Below are 23378 nucleotides of genomic sequence, written 5' to 3' on the forward strand. Positions count from 1 at the left end.
GCTCCTCCGCCCTGCTTGTGCTCCCTCTCTCATTGTGTCTCTGTCAAATAAATAAATAAAATCTTAAAAAAAAAAAAACATAGTATCTTAAAAACAAACAAACAATGAAGAACAAGACTCTTAGGAACATGTTTCTAAGCTGGTATCACTTAAGACGACTTTCATACTATACCCCTACACTGTGTCAGGATGTCTAGGATGCTTTTTAGTCCAGAAGCAGATGTTGCACGAAAACAGAGTGTTGACCCAAGTTCCATCTGAATGAAATGACAAAGGGAAATTTTTTATTGTAGTTATTTGTGCAGAATATAGTTGATGTTACCTTTATGTTCTATTTTTTGTGGCTATATGAGGAAGTCCTTTCCCTTTTTCCTTAAACTATTTCCAAGACACATTTTAGTAGATTCTGTTTTTATGATTTGAAATAAAATATTAAGTGGTATCTGATTTTCATTGATCCTCAGCATTCAGGAATGTACTGAGTTTTCCTTAAATTTTTATGGCAATACAGTTATTTTGCATAGGCTCGATAACACTCCCATCTTCTTTTTATCAGGCTATAATTGGGTTTGTAACCATATGTACCTATAATGTTATATCTGAGAATGATTTTCATTTAGTCAGACATGAAAAACCACATTAAGGAACAACAGTCAACTTCACATATGGCACAATGCTTCCAAAAAAATCCCCCTTAGGAAAACTGACCTGATACTTGGTTATAGGGTCCCCTGACTTACAGGTGCTGAGCAAGGTCACTTACTTCCACACTGCAAGCCTTAGAGCAAATGCTGGGATATTTGGTATTAACTAACCTCAATTTATCAGTAAAGCAGGTGAAATTTAGTGAGAGAGTTTCTTGGGCATGGTTGCCTAAGCTTGGGATAGTAAATGAAAAAGGTGTTCAAAAGTCCAATCTAAGATTCTTTTTGAAAACTTCTATATACAATTTTGTAGCTCAAAACTAACAGCTCTGGATTTGCAAAGAAAACTCAATGATGTCTGTATGACTTTAGCATTCTTATTGTACCTAAGTAAATAGGTCAAAAGTAATGAGACCATTTTGGGATCAAAAATAGTCTTTGAAAATTATTTCTGATCAATCACAAGAGGGATGAGAAACTGTCAGCAAAAGCTGTGAAAGACTAAAATGATAAAGATTTCAAGTGTCTTTTCAAGGGAATGTCCACTGTTATTTATTGGATCCTTTGGGATTATGGGACTGCAAAAAAGTCTTCAACTTTGACTTTGGCTAGGTTACTCTGCAACTCTGTAAAAATGGAAATTATCTGTGGATGGTGTTGGTGATGCAATGCAAATGAATTCTGTCTGGTAGGGAATATAAATTTCCTGATTTCCTTAAGTCCAGTTCTCATTTGGACCAATTTTAACACCCTACCAGTTCCTAATAATTGGTTAATTAGTGAGTTAAAAAAATCTTTGTGCATGTGTTCATTTGGTATGAGAGTCATAATTTTACCTTTAAAAATAACCTTTAACATTTGGATCCTTACCTTTTATTTCTCAAAGCATCTAATTAAAAAGCTATTGTACAGCTGGAATTAGCAAGTTACAGCCTTCTGCCTATTTTTATAAGGTTCTTACAAAAGAGCTAAGAACTATTTTTACATTTTTAAAGAGCTGTAAAGAATAAAAAACATGTTAACAGAGCAAATGTGGCCCTCAAATCCTGAAATATTATATAGCGCTTTACAATAAAAATTTGCCAATCTTTGCTTTAGATCAAAATCATAGCACGTCAATTGACATAGACATTTTAATATGAGTGACCAACTAGACAATATAGAAGAGACTGAGGATTAAGTCAGCATTTTAGCAGCAGCAAAGTTATGTTAGGACCCAGATTAAGAAAATAGGCTCCTTAACTAAAATACTATTCAGAGATGTATCAGGCATACTGTATATGGAGAAACTGTTTAATACTATTTTTCAGACTTCTCAATACTAATTAAAGTTTGCTTAAATATGCCCTTGAACAGAAACAAAATCAAATATGTTTCATCAGAATGCAATTAATGCAATAAATTTTCATACTGTTGAATAAATACAGTATAATTTGGACATTAACAGATTAAAAAAAATGTGCTAAATTCAGAATTTATAGACAAGAAAATATTTTTCCCCCAATAATACAAATCTAAGACAGAATTTTTTTAAAAAGATTTTAAAAAAATTTATTTATTTGATAGACAGAGATCACAAGTAGTCAGAGAGGCAGGCAGAGAGAGGAGGAAGCAGGCTCCCCGCTGAGCAGAGAACCCGATGTGGGGCTCGATCCCAGGACCCTGGGATCATGACCCAAGCCGAAAGCAGAGGCTTTAACCCACTGAGCCACCCAGGCACCCCTAAGACAGCATTTTTATTGTGTTCAACACTGCTGAGTACTGGGGGGTGTGTGTGCTGAAAATTTCAAACCTCTTTAATGTGCAACATAAACATATATAAAAGTGAGGAAAATGAATCTTGTGTACTCTTCACCCAACTTCAATTATTAACTCATGGCCTGCACTTCTTCCCCTGCAATTATTTATACGCAAATCCCAGACAAAAAATGTTCTTCATAAAAACAAAGGCTAGGGGTGCCTTGCGTGGCTCAGTGGGTTAAGCCTCTGCCTTTGGCTCAAGTCATGATCCCAGGATCCTGGGATCGATCCCCACATTGGGCTCTCTGCTCGGCAGGGGGCCTGCTTCTTCTTCTCTCTCTCTGCCTGCCTCTCTGCCTACCTGTGATCTCTGTCTGTCAAATAAATAAATAAAATCTTAAAAAAAACAAAAACAAAAACAAACAAACAAACAAAAACCACCAAAAAAACCCCAAAGGCTAATTCCAGAGGCTTTCCTATATTATTAAAGCCTATCTCAGCTGTCAGAACTCATGAATACACTACTTTATTTTTTGGATAAAATGCTTAATGTTCTCCTTCTCTTTTACACTTCACTGTATTTTATTCTTGAAGGATCTACTGGGGTATAATGTCCAAAGACCATGAACCTTGTTCTGTTCCTAGATTGACCTTGATGTGGATGTCTAATGACTGGCTAAGTTTTTCCCAAAGTGGCAAAAGATGGAAAAAGTTGAGTCAAAGAAGAACGATAAATCTAATAAATCAATTATCTGTAGTCACAGATGGCAAAGAAAAGACTTGCAAGCAAGACTGTGAAGTTAAGGGGCACCTGGGTGGCTCAGTTAGTTGGACATCAGCCTTCGGCTCAGTTAGTGATCCCAGGACCCTGGGATCCAGCCCTGTGTTCAGCTCCCTGCTGTTGAGTAGGAAGCCTGCTTCTCCCTCTCCCACTCCCCGTTTGTGCTCTCTGTCAAATAAATAAAATCTTAAAAAAAAAAGAAAAAAGAAAAAAGAAAAAAAAAAAAGACTGTGAAGTTAAAATGTGTCACATCAGTTGGCTGTGCATTTCTTAATGTCTCTTCTGCCTTCTTCCACCAGGCCACTAGTTCAGCTAGCATTAACCTCCTGGTGGGATTCAGTAAGAGGTAGGTTTTCTCTAACTCCAGCGGCTCTCCTTGTATAAAAGCAAACCCCCATATCCAGCCAGTGGCTGGAGGAGCAACAAATGACAAAGCAAGGAACTGGTAAGGAGTTTAAACTCTCTTGAGATTAGTATGGTCATATGAACTTTAAAGTACTTTCTTTTACTGCTTAGAATGAATTAGTTCAGAAAGGAAAGCAAGAGAGGCTTTTGTTTAATGTCAAAGCCAATATCAGAATTATGAGGTTTCAGGAAGGAAGAATTTAAGCATTGACCTTCTTTAGAAACTAGCTAAATTAGCTGTCTAGTTACCTGAGACACTTAACTTAAAAAGTACAATAAGCAGTGAAGGTTGCTCATGTAGGCTCTGCCTATCTCAAAAGAATCATGTACCACCATGTCATCTACCAGCTGAGGGGCTCAAAGGCGCTGTGGGGAGCTGTTTCATAATTGCAAAACATCATAAACCCCTGATAGGAAGATAATCCCCTTACTCAAGGAAGAGCCAGGTAACCTACAAGTATTGCCTGTAAAGCAACCAACTGCAAATCATACAAAAATTTATTTCATAAAATAAAATGGTATAATAAAATAATATTTTTTATGTCATGAGACATAGTATAGAATAGTGGTCTCCAACCTGAGTCCACAAAAGAGTCAAATTGTTTTAAGGACTTCTAAAGGCCCAATGGAAAGTGTAGAGTCACCCATAATAAAGTTGTATAGGCAGATTAAAATGAGAAATATTTAATTTTGTCTGGGATTATGACTACTCCAGGTAATGCCTATACTTGTATCATTCAGAAATGATGACTGGAAAAAAGAGAGAGAGAAATAAATAAATGACTGGCTCTTAGCCCTTGATTACTTTTGTTTTTTTGAAAGGAAAATAATATATGGTGTTTGTAAACAATATTTTCAAAATAGCAGACTCATGAGGAAAAAATATATAGTCTTTGGTGGGACCAAGTTGATTTTAGTTCCTTCAATGTTAAAAAAAAACCCCAAAACCAAAACAAAACAAAGAAACAAAACAAAAAACTCAGAAATTATAAAATATAAAGTAAATCATTAGAATTTGCTCAAGCATATTCTCTGTCTGGAAAACTACCACCTGGAGGCAATATATAGATAATGCTGTATTGTTTTAGAAAATGCTTTCAACACAGTGAAGAGTTTTCTTGCTATACTCCATGAATGTCAGAGCCATCTCTTGAAAATCCTTACTTGATCTATTTTATACTTTCCAAATCCCAGGTGAACAACAGACCATACTGAAGTTCAAGGAATAAAACATAAGCATACTGTTCACATTCTCAGAAAATATGAAAACTGCTAAAAATGAAGAAAAATGGCATTCAGTGGGCCATTGGTCCACGTAAGGAGAACAGGAATTTATCTCAATTTATTTTTTGCAAAATATTACTAGCCACAGATGGTGGGGTGGAGGGGGTGGGCTGGGGGAGTAGGTGGGAGGTATATATGAAGCTATTACATTTTAAAGTAACCTGTTCATTATTCTTTGCTATTTGATTTTCCACTAAACTGCACAGAGTCCTAGTGGTTCCAAATACTCTTTAAGAATAGCCAAATGACTCTAAAAAAGAGATATAACCAAGAAAGAGCAAGAAGCAAGATGAAGACGTGATACTACAGGTACTGACTACTTATGAAAACATAACTCTTCCCAAACTTCTTAAAGTTTATTATTAAAAACCAGTCAAATGGTCAATTTTTCATTCCTTTCTCTTAAGAAACCATTATGTTATATTTCTACATTATAGAAACCATTATAGTATGCTATTATTAATACCATTAAGCTTAGACAACAGACCTTATTATATCCCTAAGATGAGGTTGGAAGGTTGCTGGTCTGCAGAGGAGATGGAACTAAATCTTTGCATTGGCATCTGGACTTGTGTGATTTATGGAGCTTAAAACAAATCAAGGCTTAGTACCTATGAAACAGGACTGGCACTTGCAGGGTTAAGGGTTGGAGATGAAAAACCAGAGAAAGCATAAATAGGATAGTTGAAGAAAAGAGATGAACTGTCAAAGGGGAATGAAAAGACAGTAAGCATAATATTTAGCTATTAACACCAGAACAGAGCATATACTTGATAAATATTGACATTTAGCACAAAAGACAGAAAAAGTTTTCTCTGTTGTAGATTAGATGATCTTGGGGTTAATGTCCATTTGCCTTCCATTTCTTCCTGAGATACTGTTTTAAAGGATTGTTTTCTGTTTCAGTAGTTTTAAGCTGAGTGGTCACAAGCTTGAAAAAGGTGAGAGGCCAGAGGTAAGAACACTGAAGCATGGCAAAGACTGGAGTAAAGTGGTGGCAGAGGAAATGCAAAAGAAAAGGCCTAGTGATTCTTCTGAAGAAGGAACCAATAGGATCTGCTGATTATACACTAGAGATAAAAGAGAAGAAAGAATCAAAGATGAGGCCCAAGTTTCTAGCCTAAGAGAATGATGATGCACTTCCAACAGGGAAGATTAAAAGAATAGTTCTGGGGAAAGAAAATTATGAATCAAATTCAGATATTCTGAATCATAATAAGGAAAAAAAGTCAGAAATAGTTGGAAGGAAAGTAGAGCGAAATTCTGATCCAAAAAAATTGTACCTCCAAGATATATTTCTGTAACTGGTGTCAATATTTAATAGATACCAAACATGAAACTAAATATTCATATGCTCTTCAGTTCAAATGTATTTACACTACATGTAAATAGCGCATATAAGTGAACAAGTCAAAGCAACTAAATTTTCTTAATTCCAAATTCCTATCAGGCTTAGAGTAATCAAAATGGCTGAATGAGAATCTGCACTGTTCCTGAAAAACAGCATAAGCACAGGTTCACTGTCAAAGCTAAAGTTAGGAAACAACTCACCCCTAAACTAGATCAGTGTATACACAATAGATATATATATACATATATACAGTAGTAGTGATTCTAACCATAAAAGAGAAAAGAAGATAAGGAAGATAACATGACACCTTCTTCTGGGGTCAATAAATATGTTCTAATATAGAAAGTATAAAGAATTAATGTCCCTTTAGATTCTAATTTACATACCAATGTTTCTTCAAAGGAAATTCCTAGCTATAAGAGGGAATGGCACCAAATGAGTGCTGTGCTGAAGGGCGTAAGTGTACTAAAGGCACATTACACCCCAGATGGTCTGTGCAGTTTGGGGTTCTCACTTTCTAATGAGGAAGGAAAAGGAGAAGAAGGAAGAATAGAAGGAAATATGCCTGCAGACTGTGCTCCCAGCCAAGGTTACTCTTGACATTTTGGCCATTAAGGCCTTCATGGGCTCTATGAACTAAATCCCAGCATCACTCCCCTCCCCAAGTCTTTGTGACAAGCAAAATACTCTCTCACATTTCCAAAAGCTGGGAAGGATGGTTGGGAGGAAAGGGGATAGGTTGCTGGACATCCTAGATCTGACAGAATTTTACAATTCGAGAGTTTTCACAAGAGATAATTCATTCTTTAAATATCTGCAAGACTTCAATCTTGATTTTACTCCGAATCCAACAAAGATGCCATCATGTTCACCAGCCTGATTTCCTTAGACTCAACCTATTTGAAATACTTAAAAAAAAAAAAAACCAACTAACTAATATAAGGGTGTCTGGATGGCTTAGTTAAGGGTCCAACTCTTGACTTCAGCTCAAGTCATGGTCTCAGGGTTGTGAGATCAAGACCTGCATCAGGCTCCATGCCTGGCATGCTTAAAATTCTTTCTCCTCCTCTCCCTCTGTGTACCCCCTCACTCTTGCTCTCTCTCTCTCAAAACAACAACAATAATAAACAACAAAAAACCCCAAAGCACTAATATAACAATAAAATTACTTGTTCCAAAGAAGAGAGAGGAAACCCTGTTCCGAGGTTTTTGTATTCCATTGGAGAACACAAACTTATAAAGTGTTCGAATGGGTAAATTAACATAGCAGACCACTAAACTCTCAACAGTAAAATAAGGACCTATGGACACAGGTCAACAATTTGTGGTCCTAGTCAAACTACTGATAAAATAAGGCTACCTAAAAATTATATAAGGCCAATTCATTTATGATTATTTTATGAAAATAAGGGGTGACTGCATATGGAAGGCTCAGCATTTACTTCTAGTTCTCCAGAGCAAGGCAGACAGTGCAGCTGTATCAGTAAAAAATAAAACCATATATCTTATCCCCTCAAATACATGCTTCTAGTATAGCTGGTTGTGGCTGATTCCTGAATTGGAATCTTCCATTTTTTGTATTCAATGTTTTACAGAACCACTTTTGATTACTAGGCAATATTTGTTTGCAAATTAATTTTAATTCTCTAAAGATTGAGTTAATTTCTGAGCTTCTATAATCATGTAAAGAATAATTACAAAAAAAAAAAATTCACAGAATTCCAAATTAGAGTTGTAGGAAACCTTAAAAGTCTACCCCATGACTGAGTGAATTTATTAGAAATGTCTGAGGGACAAATTTCTCATATAAGGCTAAGAAGCAATAAATATGGAAGACCTCTGTTTTTAAGCCATTATTTAGAAAATCAGTATGGAATTGTTTCTAGTTTGTTCCTGACTAGAGCAGCCACTCAGGAAATAAACATCTTCTATCTTTACATGACATTTTTTAAAAAAATAACTTTTATTTCCTTATGATTTGATAAAAGTTAAGTTTGTAAAACATCTGAAGTTAACATTGAGGAAACTGCTAAGGCTTTTAAGCATTACAGAATTTGCAGACTGTAATCTAGGGAGTTAGAAAGGAAAAGTCCTAATTACAATTCCTAATAGCCCAGTGCTTGTCTTAACCTTAAGTGGAAAACTTTAGTCAAATTTGTCCATGATCAATTGATAACAATGTTCTTTTAGTGTCTCTTTGTAAACAAAATTGAGATGGGGATATTGTTAGACATTTCATTTATTTTTCTCAACTACTAGGAACTCTGCTCTCAGACTGTTTCATGTTTTAATCATATTAACAACAATGTTTCTGATACAATATTCTAAGGTAAGGTACTAAGGTAATATTAATAATACTTCCTTTCTAGAATTTTAATTTCCAAGAATGACTAAGACCTCCTAATTCTAAACGTATTGCAATGTAACAGGAGCTGTGTCTGATTTAGGTTAATTAAGATCCCACTACGCAGACTCTTTTTGGTGCAGTACCTAAATCACTTTGTTAATGTTAAGAGATTTGGTAGAGTACCTAGTCATAGCACTTAATTTAGTTCCTGTTTGCTTTCTCTTCAACTGAAAATGGCGTTAAGAACAGTTGCCCTTAGTGTCCAGAATCTATAAAGAACTTAGCAAACTCAACACCCAAAGAACAAGTAATCCAATCAAGAAATGGGCAGAAGACATGAATAGACATTTCTGCAAAGAAGACATCCAGATGGCCAACAGACACATGAAAAAGTGCTCCATATCACTCGGCATCAGGGAAATACAAATCAAAACCACAATGAGATACCACCTCACGCCAGTCAGAATGGCTAAAATTAACAAGTCCGGAAATGACAGATGCTGGCGAGGATGCGGAGAAAAGGGAACCCTCCTACACTGTTGGTGGGAATGCAAGCTGGTGCAACCACTCTGGAAAACAGCATGGAGGTTCCTCAAAATGTTGAAAATAGAACTACCCTATAACCCAGCAATTGCACTGCTGGGTATTTACCCTAAAGATACAAACGTAGTGATCCGAAGGGGCACGTGCACCCGAATGTTTATAGCAGCAATGTCTACAATAGCCAAACTATGGAAAGAACCTAGATGTCCATCAACAGACGAATGGATAAAGAAGATGTGGTATATATACACAATGGAATACTATGCAGCCATCAAAAGAAATGAAATCTTGCCATTTGCGACGACGTGGATGGAACTAGAGGGTATCATGCTTAGCGAAATAAGTCAATCAGAGAAAGACAACTATCATATGATCTCCCTGATATGAGGGAGAGGAGATGCAACATGGGGGGTTAATGGGGTAGGAGAAGAGTAAATGAAACAAGTTGGGATTGGGAGGGAGACAAACCATAAGTGACTCTTAATCTCACAAAACAAACTGAGGGTTGCTGGGGGGAGGGGGGTTGGGAGAGGGGGGGTGGTGTTATGGACATTGGGGAGGGTATGTGCTATGGTGGGTGCTGTGAAGTGTGTAAACCTGGAGATTCACAGACCTGTACCCCTGGGGAAAAAATAAATATATGTTTATTAAAAAAAAAAAAAATTAAAAAAAAAAAAAAAAGAATAGTTGCCCTTTCCATAAATTATATAAATGTGGTACAGCTGAATCACATAATGGGATGACTTCTGCTCTTCATTTGAGAATACCAATGGATTCCAATTCTATGGCTCAAATTTTTAATTTTTCTTTTCAGCTGCTTGACATCTTCAACTCTGATTAATCACAGCAATCTCTTTCGCCAAGGATTTAAACGAAGAGGTTGAACAGGACAGGAAGCATCCTGCAGCAAACCATCAGAGACCTTGTTCCAGGGTGATATTTATTCTGAGTTAGTACGATTTTCATACTTTCATTCACTTACTCAGTTATGAATAATTACTTGTAATTTCCCCCTAAAGATACCACAAAAAACGCTGTTCAAGGCACTGCTAAAATCTAGATACACTGTGTTCAGAGTACCTCTCATCTACTAATATAGTAATCCTATTAAATAAGGAAATGAATTTACTTGGGGGTAACTTAAATTTAGAAAATCTGTTTAGTACCCTAGTAATTAGGGCTTCCTTTATAAAGTACTTATTTATGTGCTGCTAACCACTAGCCTTTAATGGTAACAATTTAGAGCTAAGCAGACTGAAAATGTGTTTTTCAAATAGTTAGCAGCACCTAGAAAACACCTCTAAACCCAATTTTAACATTAATAAAAAACTGAACTTAACCATTATAGTTTACCTTAAGACTCTCTCTCTCTCTTTTTTTAAAGATTTTATTTATTTGAGAGAGAGAGACATAGTGAGAGAGAGGGAACACAGTAGGGGGAGTGAGAGGGAGAAGCAGGTTTTTGGCTGAGCAGGGAGACGGACATGGGGCTTGATCCCAAGATCCCGGGATCATGACCTGAGCTGAAGGCAGACTCCCAACGACTGAAACACGAGATGCCCTACCTTAAGACTCTTAATGGTTTAGAAATTTTAGATCCCCAAGTAAATGTTAAACGTGTACATATATACTCATTTCACTATATGTTTTACTAATTTCAAATTCCAATTTATTAATTGGTAGATCACAGAGATTAATCTCAAAGATATGCTGCTCTTCCTTAAGGTGGATTTTGTTTCTCCAAAACAATATCCAAGTTAAAGAAATTATAAAATGAGTGGGTTTGTTTTTTTTTTCAAAGATTTTATTTCTTTGACAGAGAGAGACAGCAATAGAAGGAACACAAGCAGGGGGAGTGGAGAGGGAGAAACAGGTGTCCTGCCGGGCAGGGAGCCCGATGTGGGGCTCGATCCCAGGACCCTGGAATCATGACTTGAGCCACAGGCAGACACCCAATGACTGAGCCACCCAGGTGCCCCAATGAATGCTTTCCAAAGCAAATAATCGCCCTATACCAAGTAACAAGACTTTGTCTAAATCCAGATTTTCCTATACACTATTCCAGTTCAAGTAAGGTAAAATTCCTCATTTACTATCTATAAATAGTATGTAATTAAACAACAATGATCATGGGATGCCTGAGTGGCTCAGTCAGTTAAGTTGGACTCTTGATTTCACTTCAGGTCATAATCTCAGGGCTGTGAGATTGAGCCCTGCATAGGGCTCCACACTGTGTGTTGAGTCTGCTTAAGATTCTCTCGCTGTCTCCCTATGCTCCTCCCTCCACCCTCAGGAAAGGAAGGAAGGAAGGAAGGAAGGAAGGGAGGAATGGAGGAAGGAAAGAAGGGAAGGAGGGATGGAAGGAGGACGGGAGGGAGGGTGGAATGAAGGAAGGGAGGGATGAAGATGGATAATCAGTTAAGAAATCACTTTTTAGCGGAGCCTGGCTGGCTTGGTCAGTAGGGCAAGTGACTCCTGATCTCAGGGTTAGGAGTTTGAACCCCATATTGGGTACAGAAGTTACTTTAAAAAAAAAAAACAAACAAACATGAACTTTTAAAAATCTATTAACTGTCTAGAAACAGAATATATGCAAAGTTTGAGACCTGAGTCTATCTTTCTAAGGGCCATAGGAAAATGTATTATTTTACTTTTAAAACCAGTCTATACATGTCCGTTCATGTGTATTCATGTACATGATATTCATCTGAGCCTCCTAAAATGTGAAGATCTTGAGAGTTTATCTTGTGAAACAGGCTTATGTTACAGATGAGAAATAAAAGCTCTGGCATGTTAACTGAATTCCCCAAGTTCCTACCTAGTCATGTAGGGCTGGTACTATATAAACCAGGTCTCTTGAGTCTCAGTCTCTTGTTAATATCATTCTTCTTTTTAGAAATAACAATGCAATCTAGAGCCCTTGTCTCCAAGGTGAAAACATTCATGCTGATCAGTCAAAACCACAACCACCTGGTCAGTAAGAACCAATAAAATTTCTAATCCTGCTTTCATGCTCCAGAAGAAAATATTGAGTATAGTTCTTTAGATCTTGCTTATTTTTGAGGTATGAACAGCCGCTGCCTGGATGTCCTGCACTTGGCATTACCACTTCTCTTTATCCAGCTCCAAAACTCAGAGGTAATCTGAATTATAATTAATTCAGTGGAGAGTAACAGTCAAATGATGTAAGCAATTTACCATGGCCCATACAAGTGAAAGCATTAAACAGGCAAAAATTGGATTTTTTCATAAAATGAACTATATTTGATAAAATATGCATGATAAAATGTATGCATGATAAATGTAAACACAATGATATAAAATATAAAAGCAGCTTTAGTTTAGGAAGAAGTATGTAATAAAAGTTCTCTCTTCCTTTCCTCTCTCAAATTGTGTGAACTCACTGGCAGTTTGGTTCTCCAAAATGAAAATGGACCTCTTAGAAATTAAAAGAATTATCTGAAGACACAGAGTTCTGGTAAACTTTCTCCAGACTACCCACTCCCCCATTTCAATCTCACTTACTAATCCATGTAGTCTTTACTTCTTAAAGATTTGTGTTCTAATTAGCATCTTCCTACCGTTGCCAATTTTGATCTTAATAGCTCTTTGGTGTGACTCATCTTGGAGTATTTTTCTTTTTTTAAAAGATTTTATCTATTTATTTGACAGACAGAGACCACAGGTAGGAGGCAGAGAGGCAGACAGAGAGAGAGGAGGAAGCAGGCCCCCCGTGGAGCAGAGAGCCCGATGTGAGGCTTGATCCCAGGACCCTGGGATCATGACCTGAGCCAAAGGCAGAGGCCTTCAACCCTCTGAGCCACCCAGACGCCCTTCATTTTGGAGTATTTGATCTCTCATTCTGAACACACCTTATCTCTAGTGACCACCATTAACAGAATAAATGAAAAGCCTTAATTTCCAGGAAACTTAAAATTTTCTTGATAACTGTTAAATACGATAACATGGGATCTAATTCCTTGGTAAGGAAGAAGGCTGCACCATCTTTGGGCTGGAGGGGGATATCAAAGATATTTAATGTTGTGGCACTTCAAGTGGGCATCAAAATAATTTCTTCCCATTTTTAAATGACAACACTATAACATATTTCTGTATATCTTGGTAAACTTCTGTGGGTATACTAATAATGTAAATTCCATCAGCGTTATCAGAGAATGTGATGTTTTACACTTTGGTAGAGATTACCAAATTACCCTTCAGAAAGATTACAGCAATTTGCACTACACCAACAGCGCGGGCGAATGACTGTGCCAGCTCTAGGTATCGAACTTTTGCATCTGATTAAGTGAAAATAAAATCTCATTTTAATTATCAATTGCGTTCCTTTAATCAAGGATAAACTTGCACTTTGATTCGTAATTTGACCACATGTATTTTTTTTGTGAGCTCTTCTAGATCCCCATAAGAATCTTTTCCCTGAACTTGCAATCAGGACATAATTAAAACATGCCTACATTTAAAAAAAATTTATTTGTTTATTTATTTATTTATTTATGAGGGGGGTGGGGAGGGAGAGAAAGAGTGTGTGTGCAAAAGCAAGGGGGGGGGAGATGAAAGAATCTCAAGCAGTCTCTGAGCTGAGTGCTGAGCCTGATGCAGGGCTTGATCTCAAGACCCCCGAGATCATGATCTGAGCTGAAACCAAGAGTCAGGTGCTTTAACCAACTGCCCCACATAGGTGCCCCAGAATGTGCCTAGATTTTTAAAAAATAGATAACAGAGGAACCACCAGAAATAAAAAGCCAACTTGAATTAAGCTTCTACACTCTCCAGAAATGATCCTCTATAAACTTTTCCTCACAGGTTTCCACCAAATATAAAATACTTTCTTCCACCCAAGTATCAATCTGAACAGTCTGTATTCTCTACTTATTGTCAGACTTCCTCAGACTTCCAACAACCACTACACTTTTCATGAAGAGCAAATGAGAATTAAAGGACATATTCTAACCATATTTCCTGGGCTTACACATCTCAAATTTTCCTATTTTACTTATCTGAAAACAATAATCTGGATTGTTCCCCAAACTATATTAAAATCCAAGATAAGCTCCTAAATATATCTAACAGAGTCAAATAGAGGACTAATAGAAGACTTCTTGTATTTTAGGTAGATGCAAAGGCAGTTTGCACATGTACACTCACACACCTATCCCTCTCCTACCGCCTTCCCCCCTACATATGGGGATCAGAAATATAAACATGAAGATGACAATTATGGCGATAGAAAAGGTAGTATCTCTATGGTTGTATTTTCTGCTTTTTTGACCTCCTGAAACTATATATTGAAGAGAAAATGTTTTCCCTCCTACCTCAAATCCTGTCCCCAGTCTACCTTACAACACACACATTCCTGTCCATGCTCAAGGTAAAAATATATAAACTGAAGTCCAAATGAGCCCTACCTTTAGTTTAAAGGCCCACTGTTATTTAACTGGAATCAAATTATGGACACTCCTTATTCCCCAGCTGAAAATACTCTCCCTTTTCTAAACTTGTAAACGATACAGCTTTTCTATTTTGTATCATTTTCCTATTTTTAGTTATTTTTGCAGGTTTTCATATTTTCTAATACAGACCATTAAGTCCCTAAGTCAAAGATGTGTCTGTCTTATGCATTACTGAACTCCTGAGAGCACTAAGCACAATACTTTTTACTGAATGGCCAGTCACTGTTTCATTCTTATAGCAGGTGAGTTAATATTTGTAAAGTGGCTTGAATAGTGCCTGCACATGTAAGTTTATTAAATAAAATAAAGAAATGGACCAATTTTCCCTTTCTACCGAGTTTTCCCCATCAACATGATTTTTCCCATCTCCCACCTTAACCTTCTTCTTTTTTTTTTTTTTAATTTATTTGACAGAGATCACAAGCAGGCAGAGAGGCAGGCAGAGAGAGAGAGAGAGAGAGAGAGAGAGGAGGAAGCAGGCTCCCCGCTGAGCAGAGTGCCCGACATGGAGCTCAATCCCAGGACCCTGAGATCATGACCCGAGCCGAAGGCAGAGGCCTAACCCACTGAGCCACCCAGGTGCCCTTAACCTTCTTTTTGATCCCATTTCCTCTACCAGTTACTGCCAACTTCTCTGCTCCCTATTGAAGTAAAATGCATTAAAATGGTCTAAAATTTAGTCTCCAAATTCCTCTCTTCCCATTCTCAAACTTACTCGTTTCAACTTCATCATTCTACAAAAAAATGTTTGGGAAGATGACCAATCATCCCTACATTACTATATCCAAAGATGAGCTCTTAGTCCTTACCTTACTTGACCTATCAGCATCATTTGACAGAGCTGCTGTTTCTCTCCCCCTATGAAGAATTCTCGATTTTTCTTATTCATCATGGGCCACTATTCCTCCTCCTGCTCTTCTCAAACAGGATTATTCAGGACTTAGTTCTTGTTCCTCTATGCTCCTGTATTTACATTCATTCCCTCTCTTGTTAACTTCATCTAGTCTCTTAATTTTAAATACCATCTAAATTTGATATACCTCCTTCAATTATATTTTCAGCCCAGACCTCCTAAATTCCAGACTCATACAGTCACTCTCAGACATCACACAGACATCTCAGACTGAACTCTTGCTCTTTCCCACAAAACCTGCCCCACCAGCAGACTTTATATCTCGTTATAACAAATCCATTCTTCCAGCCATTGAGACTAAAATCCTTGTAGGCATCAATTTCTCTTTCATAACTTACATCCAAACCACCAGAAAATTCAGTTGGCTGTACATTCAAAATACATCCCAAATCCAACCACTTATTATCTTCACTTCTGCTATTTTAGTCTGAGCCATGTCTTGTCTGGGTTACTAGAATGGCCTCCTTACTGGTCTCCCTGGCCACTGTATAATCTATTCTCAGTACTAAGCCAGAACGACCCTTTAAAAATAAAAGTCAAATCATGTCACTTCTCTGCTTAAAATTCTTCATTGTATTGCTTTTACATTCAAAGAGAAAGCTAGTCCTTAAAAATGGCTTCAAGGGATTTCTGATCTGGCCCTCTGTGTTGGAGATTAATAGCCACAAATACATTCAATCAAGTATGCCTTTCTCTTTACAATTTGACTTTCTCATTCCTTCCATCAAAAAGTGGAATCAATTTCTCCATTCTGTGACACTGGGTTTGGTCATGGACTTGGCTTCGGCCAAATGCAACATCAAATGTGGCACAACAGAGACTTGAAATGTGTTTGTATATCGAGGCTTGCTCTTGCTGCGCTGGGATCTCCAGTAGGCTTTATATCTCAGTTAAAGAAAAGTCCATCCTTACAACCGTGCAGGCTAAAATCCTTGTACCACAAGGAGAAGAGTCTCCACTAACAGCCAGAACCAACTATAAGGCACGAAAGGGGGACCATCTTAGACCACCAGCTCCATCTAAGCCATCCAGCAATGACACTGGCTTCCACGGAAGACCAGCACAAAAACCATCCAACTAATCCCAGCCCAAATAGCTGACTCACAGAACTGTGAGCAAATAAAATAGTTGCTTTAAGTCACTCAGTTTTGGAGTGGTTTTACAGTAATAGACAACTGAGAAACTCTTATTACATCTTTGACACCCCAAATCCTACCACTCTTTCTTCCCTCTTGTTCTAGTTATACCAGCTTCCCTTCCATTCTTTGTATATAATCAGGAACACTCTTGCTTTTGTTCTGGCTGTACCCTCTACTGGGAATGCTCACTTCTCAGACAGTTGTATGGCTAACCTGCTTATTTCTTTTAAGCCCTTCCTCAATGTCTCTCTCTCTCTTTTTTTTTAAAGACTTTATTTATTTACTTATTTGTCAGAGAGAGAGAGCGAACAAGCAGGCAGAGGGCAGGCAGAGGTAGAGAGAGAAGCAGGTTCCCTGCAGAGCAAGGAGCCCCATGCGGGACTTGATCCCAGGACTCTGGGATCATGACCTGAGCCGAAGGCAGCAGCTTAACCGACTGACCGACCCAGGTGTGCCCTCAATGTCTCTTTTTTAATGAGGCTTACACTTACTATCTTTTTTAAAAATAGCAGTCTACCCCCAGCCTTTCTAATCTCACTTACCCACCTTTATTGTTTTTATAGCCCATCCTCCTTCTCTAACACACACCACAGTTTACTTATTATGTTTATTATGTGTTGTCATCTTCCCCAACTAGAATGTAAGGTTCAGATGTGAGAGGAGTTTTATTTTATTTTTTAAAAGTTCACTGGAGCCCCTGGGTGGCTCAGTCATTAAGTGTCTGTCTTTGGCTCAGGTTTTGATCCCAGGGTCCTGGGATTGAGCCCCACATCGGGCTCCCTACTGGGCGGGAAGCCTGCTTCTCCCTCTCCCACTCCTCCTGCTTTTGTCTTTGTTCTCGCTGTCTCTCTCTGTGTCAAATAAATAAATAAATAAACTCTTTAAGGAAAAAAAAAATTAAAAGCTCAGTTTGATATAGTGACAGCTCAATGTAAATAACACTTGTTTACAAGGTAAAGCATCTATATATGACCAAGTGATTACACATGTATGTTCTGAATTGCCATTGTAAATTCTGGGCATTTGTATAGAAAACTTAAGCAACATCAACACTGGTAAGGAATTGTCTGGACTTCCTCCATTATATATATGAGTTAAACATACAGATGTGTGGTGATACAGGGTTATTAAGAAAGGAAAAAGGGAATTATTCGTCTTTAGAACTCATCAAATCTGGAGATACTATAATCTCATTTAAAAAACAGATGTTAAGGGACGCCTGGGTGGCTCAGTTGGTTGAGCGGCTGCCTTCGGCTCAGGTCATGATCCCAGCGTCCTGGGATCGAGTCCCACATCGGGCTCCTTGCTCGGCAGGGAGCCTGCTTCTCCCTCTGCCTCTGCCTGCCTCTCTGTCTGCCTGTGCTTGCTCGCTCTCTCTCCCTCTGTCTCTGACAAATAAATAAATAAAATCTTTAAAAAAAAAAAAACAAAAACAAACAAACAAACAAAAAAAACAGATGTTAAATTCAACATTGTCCCGCTTTCTAAAATTCTCCATTTATTACCTAAAGTCAGAAACATTTCTCCCTCAAATCTTCCTTCAAAATATTCATTCTGTAGTTTAGAATGAACTCTTAACAAAGCATGTTGCAATCTCATGTAAGGAGGACATAATATGTGAACCCCAATCTATAGCAGTTTGATGTACCCAGATAGTCATACTAAGAATTAGAGATGCAGAGCAAGTACCTCATTTTTGAGTATTTTAAATCATTGTTTCAATGACAGCATTTTAGTTCACCAGAGTCAACGAATAGTTTGTTAAGTGAGAGGGAGACATGGGGAGGGAAGCAAGAAAACAGTTTCATCTACAATCTTTTAAGCAAATTTTCTCCACTTATGAATTAATACAATCATGGAGAAAATAAATTAAAAATGTTTAAATTACATTTCATGTTCCCCACCTCCCTGTCGACTGTCAGTAGGGGGGAAAAGAGTTAATTTCTGTTTTACTACCAGTCTCCACCTCCTATCCTTTGAGGGCTCTCCCACGAATTCTTTCTTTTTGACCAACCCATTCAACCTGAGCTAGCATTCTTAATAAAACACAGATAAGTAAACTGACCTTTTATAACCCCAGAACAAACAGAGATGTGCCAAGGTTTTAAAATCCAAGATACAGAACAAACAGAAAAAAGAGTACAAAGCAGAGACACAAATCTCTTAACGAAGGCAGTATTTAAATTATTAACCATAAATTGCAAGAGAGTAATTTAATATCAAATTTCAGAGTAAAAAATCTGGACCTTAAATCCAATGGCTCAAGGGCAAATAGTATTAATGTATATTCATTTTAGAATCAGGTAAAACTATAAAAAAATCTGTTTTGCTTTAGTATTATCTCTTAGGAAACAGATATAACCATTTATTGGCTCATTTATAGAACCAATTCAAAAAATCATGGTAAAATCAAGATATGACCAAGTTTTCTACTCAAGATTACAGAACAAATGTGAAAATGGTGGTTGTGTTGCATAAAGCTGGATCATCTTCCTATCCAGTTGTATCTCAGAGATTTGTTCTTCTGATCTGAAGACATAAACTTTAGCACTGAGATACGTGCACACTGCTTTACAATTAGGAAAACTGCCAAGTCTTTGGGAAAAATACAGTGAAAACAGGGAGCTGAATGATAAGAACCTTTGTTTTTAATGTGAGAAGTATTTCAAATGGATCTAATCCAAGTTCTTATTTGTTATGCATGCCTAGCATCTTCAAATTTAACCCAAGCTTTTCCTAAGCTGCCAAAGGCAAATGAAACTCTCTTGTTCACTGAAGGAAACACTTATTTTCTGATAACTTTTCTGCCTGAGCGAGTGAGGCTGACATTTACTCTGCACTGAAGCAGCCCATCACACGGGAGTCGGAACACTCCAGCATGATCTGAGCATGCCCACACTGTCAAAAGAGTGCTCTGTACATTCCGCCCAAATAGCTATGGGCAAAATGAACAACTGGGAAACACATAACATGCTTCTTGGTTATTGCAACCTCACACAAATCCGTCCAAAAATAGCAAATGCCCATGGCTGAGATCTACTACTGAAAAATGCTGCGTTTCAGCAGCTCAAAGCATCTCCTGTATCTATCTATTCAGCCAGCCCCCACTTAAAGCTGTAGAATTACAGGATTAAGGAAGAGTTTTTAAAAAAAAAAGACAGATACACACACATATACAACATACGGTTTCCGAGGAGAGTGAGGGCTCCATGCTTGTAAGGGAGAAAGAAGAGGAATATGCCGAATAGCCCTCGGGTTTCTCCCAGACTTGAACATGCTGTACTGTGGCATGAGGTCAGCAGAGACTGACTCCAGCCCTGTGAGGCTGAATTCTACCCTGACAAAGCAGTATCACTGTAATACGAAGCAAAAGGATCCAGGGCATGTTGGCAGCTGTACAGAGTGGCTGTTCTAGAAAGTAATGGCAATTCCAAAACAAGAGATCTATGCTGTCACATGAGATAATCTTCAGCCCAGTTAAGCAATAAGCACCAGAAATACTTGAATCCTAAACACAGGCAGCTCAAAATACGCAAAGGTAGGAAAGAACTTTCCTCCTTAAGCCTATTTTGTATCTGGAGGACAGGAAGTGGGAAACTTGAAGAGCTATTGGTTGATTTGATTTGTATCACTAATATTATATTGATCTTGATCTGGGTTGAGGAACAGTCTTCTGGACGTTGTGACCTAGTGAGAAGTCCCAAACCTTCTCTGTGATTTTACAATAGAGCAGGGAAAATATCTTAAAAATATATTTTTGGTAATGCATATACACCAGAACTGAAGAAAAGGTAAATAATCTCATTTCTCACACATATCCAGAAGGCAAAGGTTGCACAAACCTAATGAACATTATTGTTTCTTTTTAGGTCACCAAGAATCCATGTAAGTGTACTGTTAGAAATTCTTCCCTGAAATAAGGGGAATACTAAAAAAGTCTTATGCAGAAAAAGGAGCCAGAACATGGTATTTCTGCCAAGAGAAAATATGAGGCAGTGCACATATAATCCTTTAAATTTTGTGGTCTCCCTTACATTACAAAAGTTCTACTCCAGACCAGAAGTGACCCAATTGTTTAATAAATAAAATTTAGCCAGGAAATAGCAGTAAACACAGGACACAGAGACAAAACAAAACTGTAGTAAAGTACTACCGCAAGGTAAATTAAGTTCTTCAACAGTTCAGTACTAGCATAGATTAAACGAAGTTAGAATTTAAGCAGGTTCCATGCCCAACGAGGGGCTTGAACTCACAATTCTGAGATCAAGAGTCACATGCTCTATGGACTGACCCAGCCAGGTGCCCCATTAAACTAAAATTTTAAGTAAGTTGAAAATTTACCCTATGGCATACTACTGCTTTAAAAAAAAAAAAAAAGTCTTTCAAAACTCTGTTACTTATGGGGCGCCTGGGTGGCTCAGTGGGTTAAAGCTGCTGCCTTTGGCTCAGGTCATGATCCCAGGGTTCTGGGATCGGCCCCGCATCGGGCTCTCTGCTCAGCGGGGAGCCTGCTTCCTCCTCTCTCTCTCTCTGCCTGCCTCTCTGCCTACTTGTGATCTCTGTCAAATAAATAAATAAAATATTAAAAAAAAAAAACAAAACCTCTGTTACTTATATCAAAAACAAACAAACAGCCAGGTATGCCACATAATGATCTTGATGATTAGGTCTCTTCCTGCTTTTCTCATTTTATCTCCTCTGTGTTCCATTCATTGAACTACCCATTACTGCCATTTTACAGGAATAGAAATGGAAAAGTGGGAAGGTTAATAACTTGCTCAGACTTAAATGGCTAAGGCTAGGATTTAAATCACATGTACAATTTTCACTCCACACTCTTACCTATTACGTAAATTATGTTTACAATAAAAATTCTATATTTAAGGAATCAGTAGAGACAGAATATGAGCACCCACAATAGAAAAGTGAATCACTGTAGGTTGGAGAAAAGTTTCAAAGAAAGAGGTAGAACTTAAACTGAGCTGTTCATTCAAATACTTGAGGCACTGTTCTGGAGAAGCATCAAAGAACAAACATATGCCTACCTGCTAGCTGGGGAAGACAGCCAATAAACAAATATAATAAATATATATCCATTGGTGATGAATGGTATGAAGAAAAATAGAGCAGCATAAACAGGACAGAGGATGACGGGCCTCTCTGATAAAATAACATCTGACCAGAGATCTGAATGCAAGTATGCAGATATCTGGGGAAAGGTAGTCCAGGGAGAGACACCAAGTTCAAAAGCCTTGAGGCAGGAATGGATTTGGTGTGCACAAAGAATGCCAAGGAGGATGAGACTAAGGGAGGTAAAATAGAAAATAAGGACAGAAAGGCTTGGTGGATGAAAGCAGACTTGTATGACACTGTAGGCTACTGTAAGGAAGTCAATGGGAGTCTTGAGCAGAGTTAGGAAAGGTTTTAGGTTTTAGCAGGATCACTCAGAGTAAAGAACAGACAACGCTGGAGTTAAATGAGGGCTGGGGCATGGGAGAGTGCTTAGGAGACTATTAAAATAGTCCACACAAAACAACTTAAGTCAAGTATCTATGGCATGTTATCTGACATCCACTGAGGGAGCAAAAAACAGGTATTAACAAATACATAATGGGAGTGGGGTGGGAGGGTAAGGAAGAAAAATATAAAGGCTTTTCACTTACAAGATACACTAGTTTTAATTTTGTAAGTATTAGGTCACCAATATTGGATTTAAAAAGGAGATATACCAAATTTGATTATTTATAGGTTTCTAGTTTCCAATCAAGGTTTTTTTGGATGTACACTTGTACCTGAACACCTAATAGGTGATCTTACAATTTCTACTACAATTTTTCCATTCATTAAGAATTGTACTTAAGATGTAATTCAACATCTTATTAAGTTTAGGAAACAAAAATAATCACCAAATAGGAAAAACTATTACTGGGTAGTTTCAAAAGAAGTAGTTTTAAAATACTGGATATTCAGCTTCCCATATTAATAAATTTTGCTTTATATCATTTTACAGGGACTTCTGAAAGAATAATTTACTTTGAACATGAGTTTTTGTGTTGATATCTACACTGTTGAAGGAAATTTTGATTCCTGTTATAGGATATACAGGGAACAGTGCCCAGAGAGGTCATTATCAATTGAAAAGGAGTAATTGTATTCTGTTTTTGAGTTCTGAGCTTTTTTCTTATGATCTAAACAGAAGGTCAACAGAAAATACATTTGAGAGGGCAATAAAACATTTCTTTGGTGTATGGGGTTTATTCCACCGTGAAGCTAGGAGACATGAACTAATGTTTTTTATTTCCTTCTATGAACCAGAACAGGAACAGAAGGAAGCATCTGATAAGCTATATAAACCTGTACAGATATAGTACTATATAGCTTCAGCCTTTAGGCCAAAAATGAATAGCCCATTAGTAGGGGGACAAAAGAAGTTCATCATTCACACCTCATCTACAAAGGAAATATGTGACTAAAAAAGGGATGAAACTGTTACACCCCTAAATTACTCTCCAAAGTCCAAAACAAAATTTTTTGAGAGGAGAGACGGATCCTGTATTAATTTATTAAATAAGTATTACCATGTGTCAGGCCCTGTGTCTGGCATTTAGGGAGGAAAGAGTGAATAAGATGAGTAAGTCTTGCTTGCTACTGACATTGGAGATCACTTGCATTTTCCAGACTACAATATTTCTCAACACTTTGTAAAAACTCATACCCGTCTTCAGTACCTTCTCATTCTATATACTATGTACTCTCCCCA

General features: G+C 37.6%; 1 protein-coding gene across 4 annotated transcripts in view; it reads right to left on the minus strand.

Moving 5' to 3' along the window:
- TMCC1 (transmembrane and coiled-coil domain family 1) overlaps positions 1–23378 on the minus strand; it is a 183160-nt gene that overhangs the window by 41808 nt on the left and 117974 nt on the right. Inside the window, exon 1 of one of the 4 annotated variants that reach the window (XM_032841501.1) lies at positions 19803–19942. The exons of 2 other annotated variants lie outside the window; for them this stretch is intronic. In XM_032841501.1, coding sequence (XP_032697392.1) covers positions 19803–19829 — 27 coding nt within the window. In that variant the 5' untranslated portion in view covers positions 19830–19942. Of the gene's footprint in view, positions 1–19787; positions 19943–23378 lie in introns of those variants that run through there. One more of the 4 variants, XM_032841499.1, reaches the window with a different exon arrangement.

The sequence above is a fragment of the Lontra canadensis genome, unplaced genomic scaffold (genome assembly GCF_010015895.1).
Source record: "Lontra canadensis isolate GAN:19392208 unplaced genomic scaffold, GSC_riverotter_1.0 scaffold124, whole genome shotgun sequence".
Taxonomy (NCBI): domain Eukaryota; kingdom Metazoa; phylum Chordata; class Mammalia; order Carnivora; family Mustelidae; genus Lontra; species Lontra canadensis.